Source organism: Oreochromis niloticus, linkage group LG13 (assembly GCF_001858045.2).
Source record: "Oreochromis niloticus isolate F11D_XX linkage group LG13, O_niloticus_UMD_NMBU, whole genome shotgun sequence".
In the NCBI taxonomy this organism is placed as follows: domain Eukaryota; kingdom Metazoa; phylum Chordata; class Actinopteri; order Cichliformes; family Cichlidae; genus Oreochromis; species Oreochromis niloticus.
The window spans coordinates 10,259,525-10,284,358 of record NC_031978.2 but is presented as its reverse complement, the minus strand read 5'-3'; the positions used below and the strand labels follow the sequence as shown (position 1 = coordinate 10,284,358).

The following is a 24,834-nucleotide window of genomic DNA, read 5'->3' as shown; positions in this document are numbered from 1 at the left end:
AGACTAAATTCTGATGCTGCAGAGACTTTTCAGACCAGCGCTTGATGTAACATCAGTGACGAATGTCCTCATCTCACACCTCCTGTCTTTCCCCTGTGTGGGGAGGAGAATGACATTCTTCAAAGAAGAATATGTAATAGCAATTCCTCAAATCACTTCATCATCATCATCATCATCATCATCATCATCATCATCATCATCATGTGTGTATATAGAAGGATGTAACTGATGCGCAAAAAGAGCTCGTTATTAGACTCTGGAGAAATGAGCATACAGCTTATGTTTGAGTCATCTTCAAAAACATTAAAAATCCACAATGTGAATGTTTTATGAGCTCATAATAAAGCACAGGATTTTTTTTTTAATATAAAATAAAAATAACTTAAACACCAGGATGATTAAAGGTGCGGGAATATCTCTGAAGAGAAAGTGGCTACTACCTAAATGACTTTTTTAAATGGTTCAGTTCAAAAAATAAAATTGATCTGGAAAGTTATCTTCCAGTAGAGAACCAGCTAAAAAACAAACAAACAGAGTACCGACTCATGTAAAAAAATGCAGCAAATATGAATTATTAACATGAGAACTGTGTAAGCTGCTGAGTGTATAGCCAGTGACTCCATTCCTAACATACAGCAATGCATAAAAAGACAGTGTTGTATAGTTATCTTCCATAAGCAGTTAAACACTGGCAGTAACACCAGCGCTGCCAGGTTTTAATGAAATAGCTGATTTTTGTTTTGCTTCTTGCTTGGCTCAGATTCAGCCTTTATGACCATGTTGAGGGCTGAGATATATCAAAATTTCTGCTTTCACAGTCACTGCCATGGGAAAATCACTTTATTACTGTGGTCATAATAGCCTTTTATACAGCTGGAGTATTGTAATTATGTCTTTCAGTGCCAGTTAATATATATATTTAAGAGAGGTAGGCGCAAGAAACTGTAGTTTCAACCTGAAAGTCTTTTGTTTTTTAATAATACTTTTTTTTCTTAATTTTGTGTTTAATGTAACTTTTTAAAGTATTGCCTTTCGGTTCATTTCTTTGTGTAAGAATAATGCCCCATTTAACATGATAAAATTAGACGTTTTTAAGATTCTTCTGACAAAGCAGTGAAGCACCAGCAAACCTATTCTTCTTCTTCTTCTTCTTTCCACACTAATAGTGTTTGTGCCACAAAAAAAACTGTAAAAAAGCATTCAAGTTGATGACATTTTCCAAACTTTCCACCACTACTCAAGATTTCAAATCCCTACTCTCAGGATAAATTAAATATTGATAAATATAAAATAATAATAACCGAAAAAATAATCTCAAAGAAAGGAGGCGATGCTAGTGTGTGCCGCTTTCCTAACATCTCCCTACAGCAAGACTACCTCACAAAATGCTTACCCTGTGATTTTATAAGGCCTATAAACAGCCCCTATTGGGTGTTGCTAATAGGCCAGCAGTTGGCTTGTGTCATACATATTTAATAGCAATTATTTGCCTTTGTTTAGTTCACTAAGATCCTGCTTTAGACTTAAGATAGTAGAAATCCCCACAAAGAAATACAGGAATAAATATGTGAAGATAAATATAGAAGTGTAGCTACAAAGACACAGGAATAACCAATAAATTGCGGAAATAGAGAAATGCAAGTTTATGTACGGAAATGTTTTGTTTCATTAATTCGTTCACTGATAACTATTAATCACTGGTTTCTCTTTTTATGCTCTTCCTCACTCTTGTGAGCCGTTTAATAGTAAGTGCTCAGTATGATCTTTTCCCCACAATAATTAAGTAATTAGTGATGAATATATCTCTCAGTGTGTTCTCCTACAATTCATTACTACCTATTGCAAAAATAACACATTAGTGATTTATTAATTATCAGGTTTCCTCCCTCACTCGTTTTCTGCTTTCCATCAAAGACATTCGGGAGATTTTAAGTTTGTTTTTCTTCCTCTTTCAAACAGAAGACTGCACTTGATTTACCGACCTGATATTAAACCTACAACAAACCATTACACATTGGCTTCAATATTTGTATTGGCGAGTGCTCTGCAGCTTATGTTTGGGTACCCGAGGGTCTAAATCAGTAATAGCCGCAGTGCTGGCTGTAACAAACACCATCTCCCGCAACAGATGAAATCTCCCACGTTTTTCAGATTTGGCAGCACCAACTGTTTTCACTGGGATCCTATTAATATAGTGGTTAGTGGCATCCTTATTGTAGGCACAACAAACACAAGTCCTGAAATTATTTACTCACTCCAATAACCTTTTATTCCTTTATGTTTATGTATATCCACAGGTTTACCGTTACAGTTGCAAAGGCAGTTTCAGCTGTTACAAGCTGATTACATCACAGATTTGTGTCTGGTTTCTGGCTCTGTGGTGGTGCAAAAAAAAAAACAACAATCTGCTAGACTGTGTTTAACTATGGGAATATCATATCAGATCTAATTGAGTGGTCTGTGTAATTTGAACTTCCTCTGGTGAGATGCTCTGGCAAAAAGAATTGATTCTCCTGTCAGCTGGGGCTCGAATAAAGCCAGGCCTTTGACATAGCAAAGTTAGCCCCACAGTGTCACTAATAACTGTGTATCCACATCTTAATTGTTAGGTTTACGCTGATATTTGTATTTTTAGGTTTGAATTTGTGACAAATAAATCAAAAACTGATCACTCAGCCTCTCAGGCCTGCTAGAGACACGGCTCTATCAATCCCCTGTCAAGCCCAGCAATTTGGCCCAGACTGAAATATCCCACCGATATTGCCATGAAATCTGGTCTGATCCCCTGACTTTTCCTACATAGTGTCATTGAAGTTGGCATTTATGTTTGGGAGTGTTATGTCTTGTCTCCTACCGGATTAAACATAAATAAACTTTGGTGATCCCTTAACCTTTTGTGTAGCACTATAGCTTTAATGTCAGTTTGTCCATTACTTTGGTTTATGATTAAATAAAATGTATCTCCACCTAGAGAAGCACTTGGGCAAAGTTTAGACATTCCTGTCACACTGACAATTGGTCAAGTGTGTGGCAGTGTAAAGTGGATGCAGAGTGCTGGTTGCATGTAAAAAAATATATATATATAATGCACAACAGTAGTGGTTTTTGCATGTTTGTCACACTTTCATTTCTGACCATCAAACAAATTATTACAAGTTAAATTTCACTAGCAATACCCAGCACTGATTACTGGCAGACCTGTTGAATCAAGAAAACTTAGAAGTGAAGTACACTAAGAGATCTCAAAACACAAGACATCATGCCAGAATTTAAAGAATTCAATATAAAAGTCATTGTAATCTCTGGGTCTGGAAAGGGTTACAAAGCCATCTCTGAGGACTGGGACTGGAAGGAAACACGGTGAGAGCCACAACTGGAGAACACTTCATAGAGACCAGCTTACCAAAATTACTCCAAGAGCACATTGACGACTCATCCATGAGGTCACAAAAGAACTCAGAATATCTAAATAACTGCAGGCCTCACACAACAAGAAAGAGACTGGGCAAAAATAGCATCTATGGAAGACGTCCAAGGCTGACCAAAAAGAACAAAGAGCCTCACATTTGCCAAAAATGTCCAGCCATCAGTTCATGCTCTGAAGCTCAAGCACACTCCAGTTATGCAGCAGGACAATAATCCATACACACCAGAATGTCCACCTTGAGAATCCTGCAGTGTGGCTGAATTAAAACGATTCTCTAAAGAACAATGTGCAAAAATTTCTCCAAAGCAGTGTGAAAACGGCCAGTCACAAACACTTGATTGCAGCTCTTGTTGTCAAGAATGGCACAACCAGTTGTTAAAAGAGCAGTTAAATTTTCACACAGGTAGGTTTGGATAGCTTTTTTTAACCCCCTAATAAATGAAATGATCATTTAGAATGTGCACTTTGTGTTTACTCGGGTGATCTTTGTTTAATTAAAATTATAAGATGATCTGGAATATGTAAATGTGATAAATATGCAAGAAAGTAAGAAACCAGGTAGAGGGCAAATACTTTTTCATTGCACCGTACCTCAAGTACAACTTCACTGTACTGAACAACAAATCCCATTACTGCAGATGCTGCACCAGACCAGAAGTACTTCTTGCTATTTCATTAAAAAAAATAACAGGAAAAACATTTGCATGTACTGCTGATGGGTAAGTGTTCCTCTTATTCTGGTAATTAACAAGCAATTTTGCATAGAAGTTCAATCTGAAAACAGTACATATAGTCAGTTGTGGCATGTAGGGACTATTAGCAGTATAGGCTATATTTTCCATTTCAATTAAAATAACTCCAAATATTCATTAAAGGCAGATCTCTCAGAGCACAAGCAACCTCTGATTACATTATCCTTAAATAAGGCTTTCCCACTTCACAACATCAGCTCTGCCTGGTGATAGAAGGTGTAAATGCATAAAATCAAAGGAATTCACAGTAACTGCATCCATAACTAAAAATGACTCCTATTGTGAAAGAAATGCATATTAAACTGTCTGATGTCAGATCAAACAATGCCAACCCCATACAGATCTTTTATCACAGGACCCAAAGTAACACCATACCTATGTGATGAAAGGATCTAAGTGAGGGCTCCACAAATTTCTTTTTAATGGAGAAATTTAAACTAACTTGATTAAACATAAAGTGTGAATATTTTAGCATTGCCAGGAGCTCATCGAGACAGCAGCGGCCATAACATGTTCTCAAAGTGTCACTGAACAATCATTTATTTATTGACGAGAAACAGCTGTAAAAAAAAAAAGTTCACACTAAGGTAGTACCATAACAACTAAATGCTTGAGGGCTTAATGAAGTATTTTGAGTCTAAATTTAAAGTTTTCAGTAGTACAGTACAATACAGTACATTACCTTGTTCCCTGTCAGATTCAGGTTCAGTGTCGGGTTAAAATCGTCTGTAAGCTCCAATTTTTATACTGATTCTTTGAATTTTCAGTACTCTAAGTGTAAAAAAAGACATTCTGATTAAGGAATACATTTTTACGTGCAACTTCTTGAGCTGTACGTTAGAAGAAAGAAATCACAGCAGTGAAAACAGTATAAATCTCCCTGGAATTTGCACACCTTTAGTTGTTTGACTGCTGGACCTAACTGCACTTATAGTAGCCCATAACATTCAAATAGATCAAGTCTGAAGACAGTAAGTCTATTGTGTAGAGCTGCTCTCTTGGTGTATTTGTACGACTGGTTTTATGTTTTGTTTTTTATATTCTTTATACATCCCTGGCACTCATTCTAATGATGTCTTTGAATGAAGACAGCTCTTAATTAATCTACCAATTATGTGCCGAAGAATAGCCAAATTACATGTTAAGCCCTCCTTTTACATGATGTAGTTTTAGGTTTTGCCAACCCAGATCCTGGCTATGTTAAACTAGTTTTTAGTTCATTACCTCTCTGTAATTAAAAAATAATTGGTAAAATGAACAAAGCTAATGTTTATGTTGTGATGTGGTCTTGAAATTCTCTTAATAAATTTAAATACGTATGACAGTTTCTTGTTTTTAGCTTTTAACGTACAATATATTAATAGATAGAGTTCCCTTCTGCCTACCTGCAGGTGCTGCTTTTCTGCATCACCTCTGCTCTGTGATACCCCGACAGCTTGCAGAAACCATCATTGCTGTAGACGATGGGCCAGTCCACTATCTGAGCATTTCCCAGGACAAAGTTGGTATCTGTTTTAGAGTCAACAGGAAATAAAAAGGGCAAATAACTCGCAGCATTTCCTAAAAACAGCATTATAGAGTAACATACTTCAACTACAGACGGGGTAGGGGAAAAGACCTAACAGCAAAGTAATTGGTGCAACTGTATCTTAAACCGAAAAAGTAAAAAAGTTATCGACCACTATCCATGTATCTCTATATCTCTCTATTTTATGGGCATATGTTTATCTTTGTAATGTCTATAATTGAAGAGATTGGTGACTTAAAGCAGTTTAAAGATTTTTATTAGAGTCCATGGTCGCCTATGGCTCATTAAACACTCTGGGCAAGTGTAAACAAAACTCTTTGCTTATGCAGAAAGCATCCAACTATCTGCTTCATTAACTTGCTTCTCGGCAGTGCAAAAACAGGTTTTTATTGCTTTTTTATATTTACCTATGTAGAGTTTGTAATAGACCTAATTAGCTGCTTAATGTGTGTGTGTGTGTGTGTGTGTGTGTGTGTGTGTGTGTGTGTGTAGTAGTTATGTTTGCCATTAATTTATAGATATGGAAAACTGTAAATATCTGTATCTACCCTTTATGGAGAACAGAACACATTTGTTATCATGTGGCATATTTTGAATTATTCAGAGCAAAACGTATTTGTGGCTAAAATGTTAATAAGCTTAAATAACCAGACTCGCATGCGTACTTGCTTCCATCCTATTTTTTTCAGCCTGTCAGTGGTTATATAATTAGCATAGTCAGTGCCATTATTCATGTCGTAATACATTAAATAAACAGATAACTTTGCTATTTTTTTATTTTAGGGGACATTTTAAAAAACTGAGATCAAGTACTACATCATGCACATGACTGCAGTGGGTTTTTCTGGGAAACTTTGAAAAACTCAGACAAATTTTAACATGAATATGTGTCACTTTTACAAATAACATTTGCTTTAAATGACAAATGAAATAACTTGTGCATATGCACATTGTGATATATAAAATGTGCAAAACATTACGCATATAATGCCTGGCAGCTAGCTCACACAATCACACAATGTTCTACAGGGATCAAAATCAAAGGAAGATTCTGGTGATTTTTCTGGATAAGATAATAAAATAAAACATACTATGTATTAGTGGACATAGTGATTTTAACTAACATGAAAAACTAAACATACAGGCATAGACTAGAACAATGTCACAACACTGAGGTAAAGGAGCAGGAGGGAAGGAATTCAAAACACTGGATCACAAAACACAGTTTGCATATCACATCTAAACACAAAAACACATGAATGATCACTAAAAGCATGGGGACGATGCACAGAACATTTCATGCCAACATGTTATTTTGCAGTGAACACATGTTAATGTTGGGATCCTGGGAGGAAGGAGGCATAAAAGGAGGCATCTGTTCACTCACTAATGGGTTGCAGCAAACATTTCAGATCTGAGCTTTGTAAATTAACAGCATTTGGTCTAGAACATTAAGTGTTACATTACAAAAAGAGAGACACTGTAGGGGGAATATGAGCAGCACGCCAAATTAAACTTCATAGTACCTGTCTGCCTATGTGACAGTGTCCAAACTGAAATGTTTGAAAAGAAAAGAGGGTTAACAGATTACAGAGAGAAACATGCACTGAATGTCAAACAAACAGAGACACGCTTGTGTTTAACTTGAATAGCTGCTGTTAGACATTTAAAGCAACTATCTGAAAAAAAAACTATTCTGATTAAGTTAACACATTAGTGGCCACATGAGGGCCGATAAAAACAGAAACAAGCATACAGACTTAATCACATTTATAGCCCTGTGATCAATTTTTTAAGCTTTGATTTCATCTTTAATAACTTCTGAGAGAAATATTTGCCACTTTAGCTGCTAATGGATTCAACTTTCTTCACCTAACATCAGCTTCACTTATACACCCAGTGCCCCACTCAGTAGCTACACTTGTTCAACTGCTCATTAACATAAATATCTAATCAGCCAATCGGCAGCAACTTGACATATTTAGGAATGCAGCCATGGTCAAGATGACCTGACAAAGCTCAATCTGAACATCGAAATGGGAAAGAAAGTTAATTTAAGTTAATTTAAATGTGGTAAGGTCGTTAGAGTCAAATGTGCTGCAGCTCTTGATGGAGGTCCTAAAAATAAGCATTTTGGTTTAATTCGATAAAATGTGGCAAATGTGTAGCAGAATGGCAACTGCATAACCTAACAGTGCACTACCATAAACAACAGCAGCTGTTTCAGCAGCTGAATAATCATTCTAACAGCTGATCATCAGCTGGGCCTGAACTAGTAGCATTCTGTTTTTGCTGATTGGTTATAATTATACTAATTTCTGAGATGCATTGTAACAGTTTTCAAGGTTTCCAGGACACTTTAGTGGCACCTTTACTCGAAACAAATAAAAGCGACCTATTATGCTTTACCCTATTTTATATGGGACCAACCCTAAAAGGACTTAAAGTAATGCCAGCATTGCATTTGCTCATAACTGGAGTTGTAAATATAGTGTAACATTATCAGTGTTGCTCAGTGCTCTTAAAATGCCTGGACTACATACACTCTTCTACAACACTGCTACAGAAAAACATAAATACAAAATAAAATTTATAGCTAACATGACTATGTTCTACAAAAGTCAAGGTAAGTTTATATTACAGTATCAAATATAACACTAATATCAATGTAATCTGACCTTGTTTCAGCTGTTTCTTCAACCGTGCCTATCTTATGCTTTTTTGTTAGTATAATGTCATTTGAAAAGATGAGTAAAGAGACCTATGCAGGTTGTTAGTATGAACCAAATTTTGGGAGAAAAAGTTTCAAACAGTGACATCTAATCTCTGTGAGCCAAAATCTCAGGCTTCAGTCTGTTTTTTCCATGTGATGTTCTTATACAGTCGTCTTCTACAGGGACAGCACATAGAACTGTCAGTGCTGCCCCTCGGCAGGCTTCTAGAAGTCAGCCAATCAGAGGGAAATAGACTTCAGTAAAGAAATCTAGGGATTGTTTTGGACAAGAGGACGAACTCAGGGGCAACATATAAAACAGGTATATCAAAGATGTTTTTTTAAACTTTCAGTCATGCAAAGCTAATCTAGTGGACTACCAGAATAAAAATACAGAGGTGGAAATGAGCATAATATGTACCTTTTTAAGTTACTGACATGTGTAATTGAGCCATCAGTGCTGTGCTTTGTGACTGTTCGTTTCCTTTTAAGACAAGTGCTGAGAAAAATGTTTGACAGGTTTAAATGGGGAGTGTAAGTATAGTGAGAGAAGAGAAGATATCTGCATAATTTAAAAGTCAAAGTAGGTGGTGAACTGCTGGGCACGAAAATCAAAAAGTTGTCTTGAACACTGTCATCAAAATATAGCACAAAGCTAGCTATTTAAAAATGAATGACTGGTACATAAAAGGAATGTTTCATTGTTTGCGAATGCCCACCCACCACTGTCTCAGTGGCATCCAGCAGATTATAGTCTCGGCTCCTTTGTTTCAAGCTTGGGAGAGATTTACCGCTCACTAATCCATCATGGGCTGCCTAAGGCCATAAGAAAAACATATGTATCTGCTTTTGTTTTTTAAAGGGTGGATTTTCTTAAATATATTATACAGCTTAGGAATCCAGACATCACGCTGTAAAGCCAGCCTCACTGTGAAGAGATGCTGTCACTGTCTCTGAGCAGGCTGCTCCCTGTTTGTCATAACACATTTAAATGTAGATATGTGCAGCAGGAGCAGACTGACAGTGAGGCGGAGAGTTCATGCACAGAAACATGGTGGTTTCACATGTGTGAACCCCTATTTAAAAAAAACAAAAACAAAAAAACCCATAAAGATAGTACGTATCCAGTAATTTTCCCAAAATGTGTCTCATGAAAGAGGCATTAACAAACGCAGGTGGTTCACTGTCACAGCTAGCTGTCAACTCTCCAGTCCGTGCTGTCACGTCCTGTTGGATCTAAAAAACACAGAAAAGCTACTTTCTGTGTTTTTACTGAAGCTAGTGTCCAAAAATACTGCAAGATTCCCAGCTTTCACTAAAAGAACAGTTGGCTTAACAAATCCCACTTGTCTCTATAAGTTTGAAAAATAATGAATCCTAATTTTAGTTCATATATTTTTCCTGAGAAGTCTGATCTGTGTGTTTTCTTTCAGTGAAATGTAACTCAAAATGCTATAAAAGAAAACCTCTATTAACTGACTCATAGCACCAGTTAGAACATGGTGCAAGGCTTTCCAGACTCCATGAAGAAAAGTGAAAATGATAAAAAATAACTATTAGGATTATGGCTGGACAAATGTCAACTACTTTTGGATACATTTTTAGATTTAGTTTAATAAATAATAATGCCTCAGATGTTTATAATAAAATCCCAGCAGCTAAATTTCAAACTGACCTGTAACTTAAAGGGAAATTAAAGTGAATCCTGTCAAACGCAGGACTTTTCACTCTGTATATTATACTGATAATCTATTCATGTGAAAACTATAGAAATAAGTATCACGCCAGACATTTCTGAGCCATACAATCTTTCCTTAGACATTTCCAATGGTCTTATGTAATCAGTAGTACATTTAATGCTTGTAATGCACACAGTAGGGGCTCACAAATGGGAACTCGAAGTGAAAAAATGAAATAATTTTAAAGATGAATAGGCTTACTCTAAATACATGAGTGAGATATTGACAGTCCTACTAGAAACATTAATCAGAATGTTTAACACCCAGTAGTTTTTCCCCTCCTGGTAAAAAGATCACTAAAATTTTACTTTAAAAAAATCTCAATAAAGGATTCCTAATTAATTAGCCCTCCTCGTTATTAGTTAATTAGACTAGTTGATTGTGTCGAGGCATTTATTATGCCTAGCTTTCCAAAACAGAGTAGATTTCATTTTCAATGTTTAAATCGCATCATCCTTACCGTTCGACCGTCTGACAATATTCTCCAAAAAAGTATTCTGAGGGGCCACAAGTCCCCTCCGACCCCCCGCCATCCTGCCGCTTCACTCAGTCGTCTGCCGGTGAATCGTTACTCCGCAATCTGCAGTTTGTCTTCATGGTGTCTCCGGCTCTGAGCGGATTTCTTGGACAGGGGCTGGCTGTCTGGTCTGCTCATTAGCTACCTCCCAAGCCCGGTGTGGTGCGTTGGCGCCTCTTTACGCACCTCATCATCCAGGAGAGGAGAGGAGAGGAGAGACTCTGGGTTGGCTGTTATTGACTGATGTTACTAACAGGACCTGGAGCTCCATCTGCTGGACATAATTATGCGTACACTGCAAGTTCGCAGTGGCTCCTGCCCTCAACAAACTGCAGTTGTGGAACTAAGAGCGTTTAAGTCACGGGGGGATTAACCACTGAAAGAACCCAACAAGCACAACTCAGATGGCCAAAGGCGAAAGGGAAACCCTAGGACAGACGTTTTGAAGTCATATTCCTCTTTGGAAAATCAATTAAATATCCACACAGAGGCCAAGGCAACTGCAAAGGGACTCAAAAATAACCTCAAAGAACTGAAAATGACCTCCAAACAGACCCCCCGAAAAACAAAAACTAACCAAAATATCTAAAACATATATTAACAGACACAAAATCTTACAAGACTACAACATGGAATTAGAACAAATCTTCTCAAAATCACAACAAAGAGAAAAGGAGTAAAAAGAAAATTACTTTGACTCCTTACTCTGACAGTGGGGGGGAAGACGACAGGACATAAAACAAGCCAAAATATGTGTAGAGTGATGAAAAAATACTCATAAGAGCACATAACTGTCTAATAATATGAAGGACTACTCAAAGATCAATGGAAGGCCACTGCAAAAATTTATATAATGCATGAGAAAGAAAAAAAAATAAAAATTTCAAGATACCTTCAAGATGCTATGGAACTTTGCGGTGGAAATTGTACTTTTTACTTCACATTATTTATTTTTAGATATAAGTTATGCAGCAGAACTTACATTTGCACCTGTTTTCTTCTTCATTAAACATCACACAACCCTTCAAATTTAACTCGTGTCTCTGTGTTGGGCCCCGACCCTCAGTTTTTTGGGTTTTTTAGTTATAAAAGTCAAATCTCAAACAGTGAGGTTTAACCTCTCTTCTCAGTTTGCGGGTGTTATTAAATGAAGAAAAAACCTTCCTAAAATCCCCCCTGAAGAATTCTGGTTAGTTACTTTGCAGGAACAGTAATGTTGAACTTTGTGGTTTCCTCTTTGTTTACTGCCGTGAGCTCTTTCTAGAACATTTTTTTCACCACCTCATAAATCTTGCTCAATTATTTTGGACCCGTAGGTGGCCACACTAAGAAAAACAATCCTGCAGTGACATTTCCATCGAAATTAAAACAGTTTAGGTGCAAAGAATGATGTCATGAATGGTTTCCTCATACCTGCAGGTGAGGGCTGCAGGTTTTCTGTCCTCACAGTTTGGGCTCGCCTGTTGTAGCAAGCCTAAATCAGACTGGATGGCTACTATGGAAACCAGCAACCTGCCTGTGCTGCAGAGAAGCTCTGGTTACCGCTGTTTTGTGCTACACCAATTAAAAAGGTGGAAAATGGCAGAATCTTCCTGCTATTTTGCTATTTCACTGTCCTGCACACACTGATAGAAAGACAGGAGCAACCAGAGCACATTATCTTATATTATTGCCAGTTACACTTTAACCCCTCATGTAGCATCTGGAGGCATTATGCACACAAAATCAAAGTGTTTATGCTCACCATGTGTACGTCACTGACGATAAACCCTCATTGGGGTGGGTACATGAGCCTGATGGCTCCATTTAAGGGCAAATGATTTCCGAGTCAGTGTTTGCTTTTCTTTTTTTTAATTTGGTCACAACTTACTCCAGTCTTTCCTTAAAAGGATATAATAATCAGGTCACCTGCTGGCTTTTCCACCTCTCTGGTGATATAATTATGAATTATTACATAAAAGCAATAACTGTTATCAGACAACAGTGTAATACTGCGTGTGTGCAGATTGGTTGTGTTCTCACTGACAGTCAGTATCTTCTTTAGTGCTGATTCTATCAATTACCTGAAACACAGATTTATGTAGAACACTAACTAAATTAGCATTTCATACTATTGTTTGTGACACCCTTCTTTAAACCCTCATTGTGTAAAAGAATTTTAACAAAAGTGTTTATACTATACAGTGAATTATTTCTTATATCCATGGCCAATACAGAATGTGTTATGCATTGTCTGCTTTATTGCTTGGAAATGCTGAATGAGGTCTTAAAGTAAACTACACATAAATTTGCCTCAGGTCTGTGTTTCCATTTAAGGGCATGTAATTTGAGTTTGTGTTTGGGTCACACCTTCCTTTATTCAGTCTGTCCTTAAAAGGTTCTTCCTACAGATACGTATTGGTTCTGTCAATATTACTGATATGTGATGGCAATAACCACTGTTAGACAACAGTGTTGTGCTGCATCTGAGGAGACTGCCTGAGTTTTCATGAGGGCCAATAATCCAGAGTCTCTGGAGAGCCTTAGATTTGTGGCAATAGCAGGAATCATAAAGCATATCTTATCACAAAACTACAGAGCAGTAGATAAAATAATAAGGCTCATTACCTACAAACACAATACCTTAAAAGGATCTGTGAATAAAACAACAGCATTTCCTTTAGATAAAAAAAAAATATTCCTCCCACTCTTATAAAACTTCAAAGGGTCAAAAAGGCTTTACAGTCACAACAAATTAAAAATGGGTTCAATTGTTTGTTAAAGTTACATAATTTTGCCCTAAATGCCCCAGATAATCTATACAATTTCTCAGTTCCTCATGGAATACACTTGTGCAGCTCATTCAGTTAAAGAGCTTTTGTAACCAGTGGGGAGGCTGAACTTAAAAGTGTATTTTGTTGTTAAGCTCTTAATTAAGGACGCACAGATAAAACGTGGCTTTTGAAGAGGATTTTATCCAAAGAAAGCTACATCGAAAGGAAGAATTCCAGTCACAATTTCAGCCGAACCCAAAACATCTGCGAACAGAGGGAGTGAAAACGGTCTTTTGGGAACACTTCAAGGGGGCTTCTCAGTTGACATCAAGCAACTCAGTAATAATAAGCCATAACAAACAAAAACAGAGCTTCTTTGGACAAATTAACAGTTTTAGATTGTTATACTATAAACAGTCTTTGCATGTCACTTCACACATTAACTTGACCAGTTCTTGGTGATTCTCAGATGACTCAGGTGATCTGTGATGCGTTTGTGTTCAGGAAAATTCGCAAAGTTGGCCTCCTTGATCTTGAGCCAGTTCTGGGCTCTGCGTTCTGCTGCATGCCCGTGCTCCTGTTCCTGGGTCATGTACGGCCGGCTGATCCAGTACTCGTTCTCAGCTTCGCGCTCCAGTTGCTTCAGTGTGTTGCGTTTCATTTGCCAAGTAATCTGTCGAGGCCGTCGATACTTTCCGATCCACTGCTTTCCAGGAATACCTTTTCGCAGAAGGGTGAGGGTGAGGAACATGATGGCAAATTATTTCTGTGAAAGACGAAAACAGCTGAAATTAGGGACTGCTGTGGAGACAATTCATGACAGCAAAAGGGCTTTGATGAAAATATAGCGGGGCTTCAGAGACATTCAAAATTGGCAGAAAATAACCAAAAGACAAAGTGATTACAAACTTGAACATTTTAAATGAAAATGATTTCTTTTAAGAAAGGGCTAAAAATAAAAAGTACACTGAAGGAAAGCTGATATTAAATCCAACGAAGGTTGGGACAGACTGGAAATTGCTTGACAAACCAGTTTTCTAAGACGTTTGCATTTTCAAGTTTTGTTAACAAAAAAAAGAAAAGAAAAGAGCATACAATAAACAATTCCCATAATGCTAACTACATACTGCTATGAATCCAACTGTACACTGAGAAAAACTTCACTATTTCACCAATAAAACTTTATTTTAGGGGAACTACTTCTACTACTTAATACATTCACCCAATCATATACCTTCCTACAAGCACCATTGTCTGTGCCTAAGCACTTTAATCTAACAGTCATACTCAGTATGCGTCAGGAGCAATTAAGGGTTCAGTATCTTGCCCAAGGATCCTTTGGTATGCAGAATAGAGACAGAGATTAAGCCACCAGCCTTCCGATTGGTAGGCAACCCACTCTACCTCCTGAGCCACAGCCCATAAAAAAAAAAAAAGAAAAAGAAAAAAATACTGCAAATGATGAAACATAAAATGACCAGATTCAAGCCATTATGCTTCATGCTGCATTCAGATTTTCTTTTAAAAAGGCCAAACAGGAAGAACAGAGTAGCTACCTAGACTTGGGAATGTTTACACTGGACTCCAACATATTTGGAGCTGCTAACCTTGCACCAACTCACCTTTTTTATATAACTGCAATCATTTTTCCATCTGGGAGATATCTTTGATGTTTAGGTTATACTTCAACAGAGTAATATAGTAAGGATTATTAGGTGGAAAATAATTATTAGGAGTATAGTGGACATAAAACTTCCTAAGAGTCTAACCACGCCATTATAACTATGGAGTTATTAAAAAAAAGAAAAAAGATAAATAAATAAAATATGCACACTATGAATATCCTATACTAATCCTCTTGCTAATTTAAAATAAATCTGACTAACATCTGTATTATTCCTTTTTCCCAACATTCACTATAAATATTGCAATGACATCATTAAAGTAAATTCTTTGGGTCATGTTAATTGTGCAGTGATACTCGGATATAAAATATCATATTATATATGACATAATAGGAAACAACTAGGGTTATAATGCAAAATGAGGAGTCTGGTGATGTGCATGAATAGAGTGGCATGGGACAAATTTATAGCAAAACCTGCATTTGATCCCTAAATTATCTGCTTTGTGAACCAATATCAACGTTAATTATACTACCAAACATTTAGAAAAGGTAAGTTATTATCCAATGGTTTTACTGAGGTCAGATTAAGCTGTATGTGATTCATCAACTAAAAACAACCTTGACGCCCCAGAAGTAAATGCCCTTTACACAGAAACCGTTATAAAAAGAAAAAAATCATGAAATGTATTACGAGTCTAACCTTTTTGTTATAAAGGTGGGAAAAATATTTAAAAATATGGAACAAGCAAACACCTCAGCGTGGTTTAAATGAAAAGCTCTAAATGGAAGCTCTAAACGAAAGCTAATGTCAGCCGTGATTCACGTTGCAGAACAAGGACAGTTTAAAAACGGATCATTTCAGAGTCACAGCAGGCACAAAATGGGAAACCACGCATCTAATCTTTAACTTACCTTCTGACTGCGGTAAAAGCAGCTGAAACTCTGACCAGAAGACAGGATCACTCAATTTGATTAAAACACAAAGAAAAAACAAGACAAAAAACAAGCCGCATAACTAGCATTCGAAGCTAACTTCCCGGGTCATTGTTTGTATTTCCGGGCAAACTATGGGGCCTGAAAAGGCCCAAAAGTCTTCCGAAAACGCGTTTTTTTAAAAAGGCGTAAAACTATTTTTAAACGTATAATTAGGAATTAATTAGAAAAAAGTATCAAACTGTAACATTTAAATTGTTTATCAGGTCGTGTCATTGCGAATTTACGCATCTGAGCGTTAAAAAAGTAGCAGTTTTTGCGCCAAACTGCTACTTTATTTAAGTTGTTTGTTTATTGCGAATTTAAATGCTTCAATTCGAATAAACTTTATTTTCTGATCACATTTTTGTTTGATATCCTGGAAAAGCCGCTGAGTCAGAGGTGGTAAACTGACCCACCACTGACCTCTTTTTTTTTCTTTTTTTTTTTTACAGCCTGATAATTTGTCAGTCTCCTCCCATCATGGAGTGGCTTTAAGATCAGGCTCCCTGCTCGTTTCCTCAGTTCCCTCTCCAGCGCTTTCAGGAAGAAAGTCTAAAATGTTTTTCACATTATTTTCACCAACCACCTGGACGTTGCTGGCGCTCGTGTTTACCCTGCTTTTGCTGTGAGTATTCTGCGAAGGCAACAACTGGGTGTCAAGCTTTGTTATTAGTTAGTGATAGTTATTTGTTTATAATAACTGTCATATCGATCTCAGTTTCTCTCCTTTTTTTGTAACACAGGTATGGAATTTGGCCATATCGGTTTTTCAAAAAGCTGGGGATACCTGGACCATCGCCTCTCCCTTTTGTTGGAACAGCACTTGGCTTTAAAAAGGTAACAAAACCAAACACCAACATAGTAATACACCTCACCTTACAGCCAAAGGAGCTGACTGATGACTGAGAATGAGTACCTGTCTTCTCTATTTAATTTGAATGCATACATCCTATTCTAAAACACAGTTTCCTGCATCTTCTTGTAGGGAATTCTTGCTTTTGACCGAGAGTGCCAGGCGAAGTATGGGGACATCTGGGGGTGAGTTGTTGCTTCATGTGAAAGATGTTTTCAACTCAAGTACACTTAGCTGCACTTGCGTGCCTTTTAAATAAGTTGTACGTGACTATGATTGGGAGTATTTCCTGTTTTTATGAAGGTGTTCCTCCTTTGGACCTGAAATTGTTAAAAAAAAAGAGTGCAGATCTCTTTTGGTTCAAGCATAAATCCAAAATGTTAACTCAAATGACTAGATGCCTCCTTTTTGCAGGTTGTACGATGCAAGAACACCGGTTTTAATGGTGGCTGACCCTGAGATTGTTAAAACTGTCACTGTGAAGGAGTGCTACACTGCGTTTACCAACCGCAGGGTAAGAGACCCTTTCTATCACATAGCAAAGTGAAACCTACGCAAATATCTAGTTCAATGAAAAGGTGACACTGTCAGGTTTCTATAAAGCTACATCACATATTAGACTCAAAGAAACCGTTGAGAATTCAAGTAACATAACAAGGGTTTAATGGCAGTGATGTAAATAAACCTGCAAAAGTCCCTTTGCAGGTTTATTTACATGAATGTGTTTATTTAGCCGTCATTCAGTAGCAGGAATAGTTTGATTACCTGACAACCTGCCTGCTTTTGCCTGGGATAGGTACTAATGAAACATGGGAAATGTATTTTTTATTTTTTTTTCAAATTTGTCATTTGTACACACCTATGCATATATTAAAAAACAGCATTACAGACAGAACAGACAGGCTTGTTATTCTAGTTTGTAAAGACATTACACTTGCATTACATTATCTGAGCAAACTTCATAAGTTGATGTGGGACATGGAGATGCTGGAGGAAGCTAAATTTAAGCTTTAAGTGTAATTTAATTTTCACAGGATTCTGGTTTGATGAATGGACCTCTGGATGATGCAGTTTCAGTAGTCAAAGATGAAAGGTGGAAAAGAATTCGGAGCACCGTGTCCCCATGCTTCACCAGTGGAAGACTGAAACAGGTTGATATTTTGTATCAGTTATGTTGTGATTCCAATTTTGTTAATCTGTCCAAAGGAAATTCTCCCTTATGTCTTATGAAAAATTCTGTCTTTCTGGTCCAACATCGTTAGTTACATCCATCTCTATAGTATCTACATCATTTCTTTCTCTGTAAACATACTGACATGCATTCCAAACAAAACATAAATAATATAATTCTCTGTCTCCTTTTTTAAGGTTTATCCCCTCGTTGCTCGCTATGCAGACCGACTCATTGCCAAACTTGAGGAAACAAATTTGGATGAACCCATCAATGTCAAAAAGTATGTTGTTAATCTTTAATATGCCAGCGTAATGCATTGTTCATCCTATAGTAAATAATGCACTGACTTGTCTTTTCCAACTCTCATAGGTTTGTGGCTCCTTACAGTTTAGACACTGTGACCAGTGCTTCTTTCAGCGTGGAGACAGACTCCATAAACAATCCAAATGATCCTGTGAATGTGCAGGTCCAGAAGGTCCTTAACTTCAAATTTTGGCCTATACTTTTCCAAAGTATGACTTCCTTTTGACGCTTATTCAAACTCCATTTGCTCATATAGTATTGCTAGGTTTTTCAATTTTGTTCAACTGCTCTTTTGTCTCTTTTCAGTGGTTTTTCCCTTTGGTAAACATCTGCTAGATCTCCTGAAGATTGAAATCATGCCCAAGGACAGCATTGACTTTTTCTACAACATCATTAAGAGATTTAAAACCCAGCATCATGAACACGAATCTGTAAGAATTAAATTTGTAAAAGAAGTTCAACATTTCACAAAATAGAATGCTTTCTATTTTGTTACATTAATGACTGTGAAGCACAGCAGTCAAGCTCATTATATTAGCTTGAAAACAGGAAATGAGCTGCGTACACTTTATCTACAAATTTTTGTTCTGGTTTATTTTAATTTGTATTAAAAAAACAAAACTAAATTTGAGAAATGTGTTTTTGTTTTTCATAGGTTTAATAACCTGACTATTAGCTGGGCAACAATTGAAAACTGTGTCCATCTTTTACATACAGTCTACCCATACTGCAAATATAATTTGCAATTTTCTTCTGCTGTTGTCTTTCAGTCACCCATATTTGAGTCAATAGACTTTGAGCAAGTTTGCATTTGTTGCTGACACTGAATGTTGTCTTTTTGATCAAGGCCCGAGCAGACTTCCTGCAGGTGCTAATTCAGAGTGAGATCCCAGAAAAGGAGTATAAGAATGATGAAGAACAGCCAAGTAAAGGTATGTTTTTACCAGATAGGTAATCCATAAACAGGGATATTATATCCCTATAACATCCCTGCAAATATTTAGAGACAGCCAGGCAACTATGTGTACTAAACTGTACACGAGAACCACTAATAACATGTACTGAGTATCAAAAATGTACACCAGGAAGGTTGGACTTTAAATCAGTATTTAACCAATACCAGTCAGTTATTACATTAGGACTACACTAGCTTTGAATATGATTCTGAAAATGACACTGACAAGGATTTCTCTTTTTGATAGGTTTGACTGAACATGAGATCCTTTCCCAGGCCTTGGTCTTCATCTTGGGCGGCTATGAGACCACCAGTACCACTCTTACTTACATGCTTTATAATCTGGCCACCAACCCTGATGCGTTGCAGACCTTACACAAAGAAATTGACGCTAACCTGAAGAAAGATGTACGGTAATTCATCACATAATTTGTCTTTGTTACAGTAGCGGACAGTCTTATCACATTTTCCTTTTTTGTGATTGTGTCTTTTCATATTTTTCCTAGGCACCCATGTCTTATGAGGAGCTGACAGACCTGCAATACCTGGACCATGTCATACACGAGTCGTTGCGTTTGATTCCCACTGGCCCTCGCCTCGACAGGACATGCAAAAAAACTGTGCAGGTGCATGGCCTCACCATCCCTGAGGGAACCGTAATTGGGATTCCTGTGTGGTTGTTGCACAAAGACCCACGCTACTGGAACTCACCTGAGCTTTTCAGACCAGAGAGGTAAATCTGCAGTCTTATCAAGAACCAATCTTGGTTAAATCTTGGACACTAATTTTAAAGAAAGGGTGCTTTACAAGGTTTATTTTTATAGACTAAGCCACTCATATCACTTTGTCTTTGTAAACCTTACAAACAAACCTGACATAGATGCTGAAATACAGTTGGGTTTTCTGACAAGAAGCGACTCAGAGACATCTACACAATCATCACAACAAGACAAAGCAAGGCTGTATTGAAATTAGTTATAGATTTATTTTAAATACATTTATAAAAAGATTCAATTTCTTTTCATCTTTTTTAGATTTCTCTGTATTTGCATAATTCCTTCTATTTAAATATATACAAATTCTAGTTCCCATCAGTTTATTCTTAATATTTCAAGTAATGAAGTGATGACATTTTTGAAAATTTAATGAAAATCAAAAACTTGAATCTCTCATTTGTAACACTCAGGCTCTCTTAATTGGCTAGTTTGCAACAGTCCCTTTGGCAGCAGCTGTGCACACATGGATTTTGGGCCATTCATCCCATTTATCCTGACAGATCCTCTCGAGCAGACTTCATGAAAAGCTTTAGGTCCCTTTACTTTAAGTCAAGGATAGCCAGAGACTTATCAAGTGGTGTCTTAAGACTGTGTTAAAGCTTCATGAGGATGTGATTTAGGAGAGGCCGAATCTTATCTGATCATAGACACCCAAAAACTTTCTGTAGTCCAGGGGCCACACTGTGCTGTAGAGGGTTAACAGCAGAGATGGGCAGTAACGCGTTACTGTAATCCGATTACTTTTTTCAAGTAACGAGTAAAGTAAGGGATTACTATTGCAAAAAAGGTAATTAGATTACTGTTACTTTCCCGTAAACACGCTGCGTTACTGCGTTACTAAAACCGTGATTTTTTTTTGCGAGAGTGTCTCATGACAGTGACGTAAGCGAGTGCGACATTCGTGGCAACAGCTGTGTGCAGATCAACAATGGATAATATATCGAGTGCGGGAGAGAGTATGACCGTGCAGCGTTTAAAGCGTGGAAGTACTGACCTTACTTTGAGTTTGATTCCGTAAAAAGTGACAAAAACATTAGCGTCCGCTGTTCACTGTGTGGGAAGAAAACTTCTTTTTACAGCGAAAAAACCCCTTAACTTCCGAGCAAGCACCGAGTGCGCTACCACGGAATGAGAAATTCACAGACAAACTCGCGGATTCTTCCACTGACCGCTGCGGCACACCTGCACCAGCGCAAACATCCGCCTGCTAAACAGGTGAAAATAGAGCAACAGGACCGCTGAGTCTTTGATTTTATTTATTTTCTGCTGTGTTTCACTTGCATTTATTTGAAAGACTGAGTGTAAACACAAAAAAATATTTTATTTTATGTGCTGGAATGTGCAGAAAATAGGTTTAAATGTTAAACAAATTAATTACTTTTGAAAATAAGTAATCAGTGAAGTAACCAGATTACTTTTGGGGGGAAGTAATCAGTAATTAGTTACTGATTACTAGAGCTGGGCGATATAAGATTTTTTCATATCACGATATGTTTTTTTCATTTCAGGCGATAACAATATATATCACGATATAAGCCAACTAACTATATTTGTAAGATTTAAATGTGCCGTTGCTCACAAGTAAAATGTGAAATAATTAGCAGCTTGTTTTAATTAAAATATTTATTTCCCATAATAAGTTCAACAGGGTAGATGTACTTAAGGAACATGAGACTTCAGTTTCAGATAAAGGCAAATATTGTAAACTACACAAAAGGCAGCCGCTAAAGCGTTTAACTTTCAAAATAGAACAAACAAAACAGACTACTAAATTGTCAATTTCACTTAGAAACAAAATATTAATTCTAAAAATAAATCTTAGGTCGTTTTACAGAAGAACAGACAAAATTGACTAACTTTTGTCGATATCAAATAAACTGAGAACGAAAAGGAAATTCTCAATTTCTCCTTGTTGTATAGCTTAGCTTTTCAAACAGTTTTAACAGTTACTTTAGTCTGACAAAAGCCGAATGACGAATTAGCGCTTTCAGTCAGAGATTGAGCATGCACCGCTTTATTGTATATCCAGACTTGCTTTCGGCACAATTTACAGTGCGCGCTACTCTGTTTTTTGTCAGACTTGAAATAGCCGAAATACCTTCACACTACGGAACTTCTGTGGCCCTTCCGTTTGACAATCTCTCCAGCATTGGAACCATCATCTGTTTTTTCTTCGGTAACCTTCGCTCACGCTCTCGGTTGATTTTTCTCTAGCAAACTCATTTCCTTCATTACCCGGGCTGCACGGCTGCAAAAACAAATACACATGTGCGCCTTGGCGCTTGTGCTGTACGTAACAAGTCATGTGACGTGACGCTGCGGCTGTGATTGGTTCGGCTCTGCGCTACTTAATTTGGATTGGCTGTTCTTTTTTTTTTTTTTTAAGAGGACAAGAGAGATGAGGCCTATCGCAATAGTTTAATTTTTCTATCGAGAAAAAGTTATTTCGCAATACATATCGTTATCGTTTTATCGCCCAGCTCTACTGATTACTTTTTTCAAGTAACTTGACCAACACTGGTTAACAGTATTCGTTTTTGTGTTAGAGTGCTGAAGTAAAAACTACAAATATTCTTACTGAATACTACACCTGAAATAAATGTAAAAAAAAGAAAGAATTCAACACAGGATTTTTTGCTACTGCTTCGAGTAGCTAGATTAACTGCATCCTTTTGTAACAGCAGAGCCTTTTCCTTTTACGTAGTAACTCCATGATTTTAAAGGTTTGTTTGATCTGTATCTGCAGGTTCAGTAAAGACAGCGGGGAGGAGGTGAACCCATACGCGTACATGCCATTTGGACTCGGCCCTCGTAACTGCGTTGGGATGCGCTACGCCATCCTCGTTATGAAGATGATTATTGTCCGTCTCTTGCAGAAGTACACTTTGGAAACATGCAAAGAGACCATGGTAAGAGCAACACTCCTCCACATTCAGACTGTCATGGTACTCTGCTGTCCTGTCCCTGATGTTACATCCATTTCTTTTCTCTTTTTTAGATTCCACTTCAGTTTGACTGGAAGTTTCAGCCAGTTCAGCCTGTAACACTCAAGTTTGTTCCCAGAAATAAGTAGTCTAAGAAGGAACGTCTCCAAATCCCATCAAACATGTTTATGATTTTGCTTTAATGTGAGGGAACTGCTGCCAGGATGACATTGACCGTGTCATTTCTTTTTTCAGCTGCTGTGTTGATGAATGAAATGTATTTTACTTCCATTTTTCTATTGTGTTGAATGTTTAATCGGACTTTTCTGTGTTCAAAAAACACATCTACCTTTGCTATTTCTCCTTTTATGGTTAATTGCATGAATTTTTTGATGACATTCTTGGACTTGTGACTTCTGAAAAGTGCAAACATCCATATTATCTTTTGACACTTCTGCTTTATGGGTCGCATTTCTTCCTTGTTTGGTAGAAATTGATGTCTGTTCATGTATGAGCTTCATGATGCAATAAATACAGTTACAACTAGAAATTCAGAGACTTCAGAGTCTTGTCAAAGGCTACGTCCACACGTACCCGGGTATTTTTGAAAACGCAGATTTTTCTATGCGTTTGCACCTTTCGTCCACACGTAAACGGCGTTTTCGGTCACTGAAAACGGAGATTTCTAAAAACGCCTGCCAGGGTGGATATTTTCGAAAACTCCGTTTTTGCATTTACGTGTGGACGAGGAAAACGGAGAAAACGCAGCGTCATAGGTGTGCGCCTTTTTTGACGTCACACTGTGCGCCACGTTATTGTTTCGGTGAAATTAATTTCTACAATACTGTTACCGTTAATTGTACTCTCTGCAGTGTTTAAATGCTTACATATACACACACAGTTACTGTCCCTCCACACATACAACTCGGTTCTGCTTCTATGCCCCATCTTTGTTTACTATTTCCCACCGAGGCTTCTAGACTTCTGATTGGCCAACATTTCTACACGGTTAGGAATATATCGCCACCTGTTGCTTTGGCATGTTCCTTGAGACTGTCAGGGCCATGAAATAAGCTGCTGGCAGTGAACACACATGCCCTGATGTATTTAGCCTTATTATTGGTGGTATCTGTCTCCACCTAGCTTCAACAGCTGGCGACCAGCTTCGACCGATAATTTGTTTTAAACATTGACAGCTGTCCACTGCTGATTATATCAAAAGGAAATCTTACAGTATGTCCTCAAATCCAAACACTTGAATTATAAATTTATACTTGATGTACTGAATCTTTTTTTTTTTTTTTTTTTTTTTTTACCAAATCCAGAGTTCCAGAACAAAATCCTAAACTTGAACTTCAGTGCTTGGGTTGGCAATTTGAATACATTATATTAGCAAGTTCCACATGCTCTTCTTGTGAGCTCTGGTTGAAACAAACCTGTTACACACAGACAATAATAAAGTTGTTTCATAGCACGGCAATTTTTTTTAACAGGACTTTATAAATTTATGAGTCCATGAGTACAAGAGTTGTATCTCTTGTAACTTGCAAGACTATGAATAAGCATGTTTCCCGTAATGTAGTACTATTGTTTTACATCTTGAATAAGTCCTCTGCTTCCAGACAGAAGGAATCATTAGTTATATTTATGGAATTAAATCAATCATAAACATTTAATTAATTTATCCAAACAATCAAACAGTCATGCAACATAAACAGAGCCACATATATTTATATTTATACACATTTATTTTAACAATGATAACTAATGGAAAATCGCGGAAGTCACTTTTTGAGATTTCCAATTAATGAAGTTCCC

General features: G+C 37.2%; 3 protein-coding genes across 9 annotated transcripts in view; 1 reads left to right on the top strand and 2 right to left on the bottom strand.

Annotated features, from left to right (window-relative positions):
• kcnh1a (potassium voltage-gated channel, subfamily H (eag-related), member 1a) overlaps positions 1-11,358 on the bottom strand; it is a 55,623-nt gene extending 44,265 nt beyond the window's left edge. The window contains exons 1-3 of one of the 5 annotated variants that reach the window (XM_025897661.1): positions 10,620-11,358; positions 7,234-7,260; positions 5,565-5,688 (exon numbers count right to left, since the gene is read on the bottom strand). In XM_025897661.1, coding sequence (XP_025753446.1) covers positions 5,565-5,688; positions 7,234-7,260; positions 10,620-10,692 — 224 coding nt within the window. In that variant the 5' untranslated portion in view covers positions 10,693-11,358. The remainder of the gene's footprint in view (positions 1-5,564; positions 5,689-7,233; positions 7,261-10,619) is intronic. The other 4 variants (XM_025897662.1, XM_005474393.4, XM_025897663.1 and 1 more) reach the window with 4 other exon arrangements.
• A 1,152-nt stretch (positions 11,359-12,510) lies between these two features.
• Positions 12,511-16,135, bottom strand: mrpl57 (mitochondrial ribosomal protein L57). 2 transcript variants are annotated; one of them, XM_003438315.5, is made up of 2 exons: positions 15,969-16,135; positions 12,511-14,195 (listed from the first exon to the last, which is right to left on the bottom strand). In XM_003438315.5, exon 2 carries the CDS (start codon positions 14,178-14,180, stop codon positions 13,869-13,871), a length of 312 nt encoding a protein of 103 aa, XP_003438363.1. In that variant the 5' UTR covers positions 14,181-14,195; positions 15,969-16,135; the 3' UTR covers positions 12,511-13,868. The 2 variants fall into 2 exon arrangements, with proteins under 2 accessions (XP_003438363.1, XP_025753452.1); XM_025897667.1 differs by lacking the exon at positions 15,969-16,135 and adding an exon at positions 15,052-15,073.
• LOC100702592 (cytochrome P450 3A30) lies at positions 15,479-23,570 on the top strand. Of its 2 annotated transcripts, XM_019366564.2 has the most exons (14): positions 15,479-15,605; positions 16,484-16,656; positions 16,775-16,868; positions 17,017-17,069; positions 17,299-17,398; positions 17,919-18,035; positions 18,253-18,338; positions 18,428-18,570; positions 18,668-18,792; positions 19,209-19,293; positions 19,564-19,724; positions 19,823-20,049; positions 22,839-23,001; positions 23,091-23,570. In XM_019366564.2, exons 2-14 carry the CDS (start codon positions 16,589-16,591, stop codon positions 23,163-23,165), a joined length of 1,497 nt encoding a protein of 498 aa, XP_019222109.1. In that variant the 5' UTR covers positions 15,479-15,605; positions 16,484-16,588; the 3' UTR covers positions 23,166-23,570. The 2 variants fall into 2 exon arrangements, with proteins under 2 accessions (XP_019222109.1, XP_005474452.1); XM_005474395.4 differs by lacking the exon at positions 15,479-15,605 and having other exon boundaries at positions 16,481-16,656.
• Positions 23,571-24,834: the final 1,264 nt, after the last annotated feature.

Bases quoted from the DNA above. Each gene is read 5' to 3' on its own strand.
- mrpl57 (XM_003438315.5), bottom strand. From the start codon at position 14,180: ATGTTCCTCACCCTCACCCTTCTGCGAAAAGGTATTCCTGGAAAGCAG.
- LOC100702592 (XM_019366564.2), top strand. From the start codon at position 16,589: ATGTTTTTCACATTATTTTCACCAACCACCTGGACGTTGCTGGCGCTC. The intron at 17,399-17,918 runs GTAAGAGACCCT...TAATTTTCACAG, and splicing joins CTGCGTTTACCAACCGCAGG to GATTCTGGTTTGATGAATGG. The intron at 18,339-18,427 runs GTATGTTGTTAA...CAACTCTCATAG, and splicing joins GAACCCATCAATGTCAAAAA to GTTTGTGGCTCCTTACAGTT.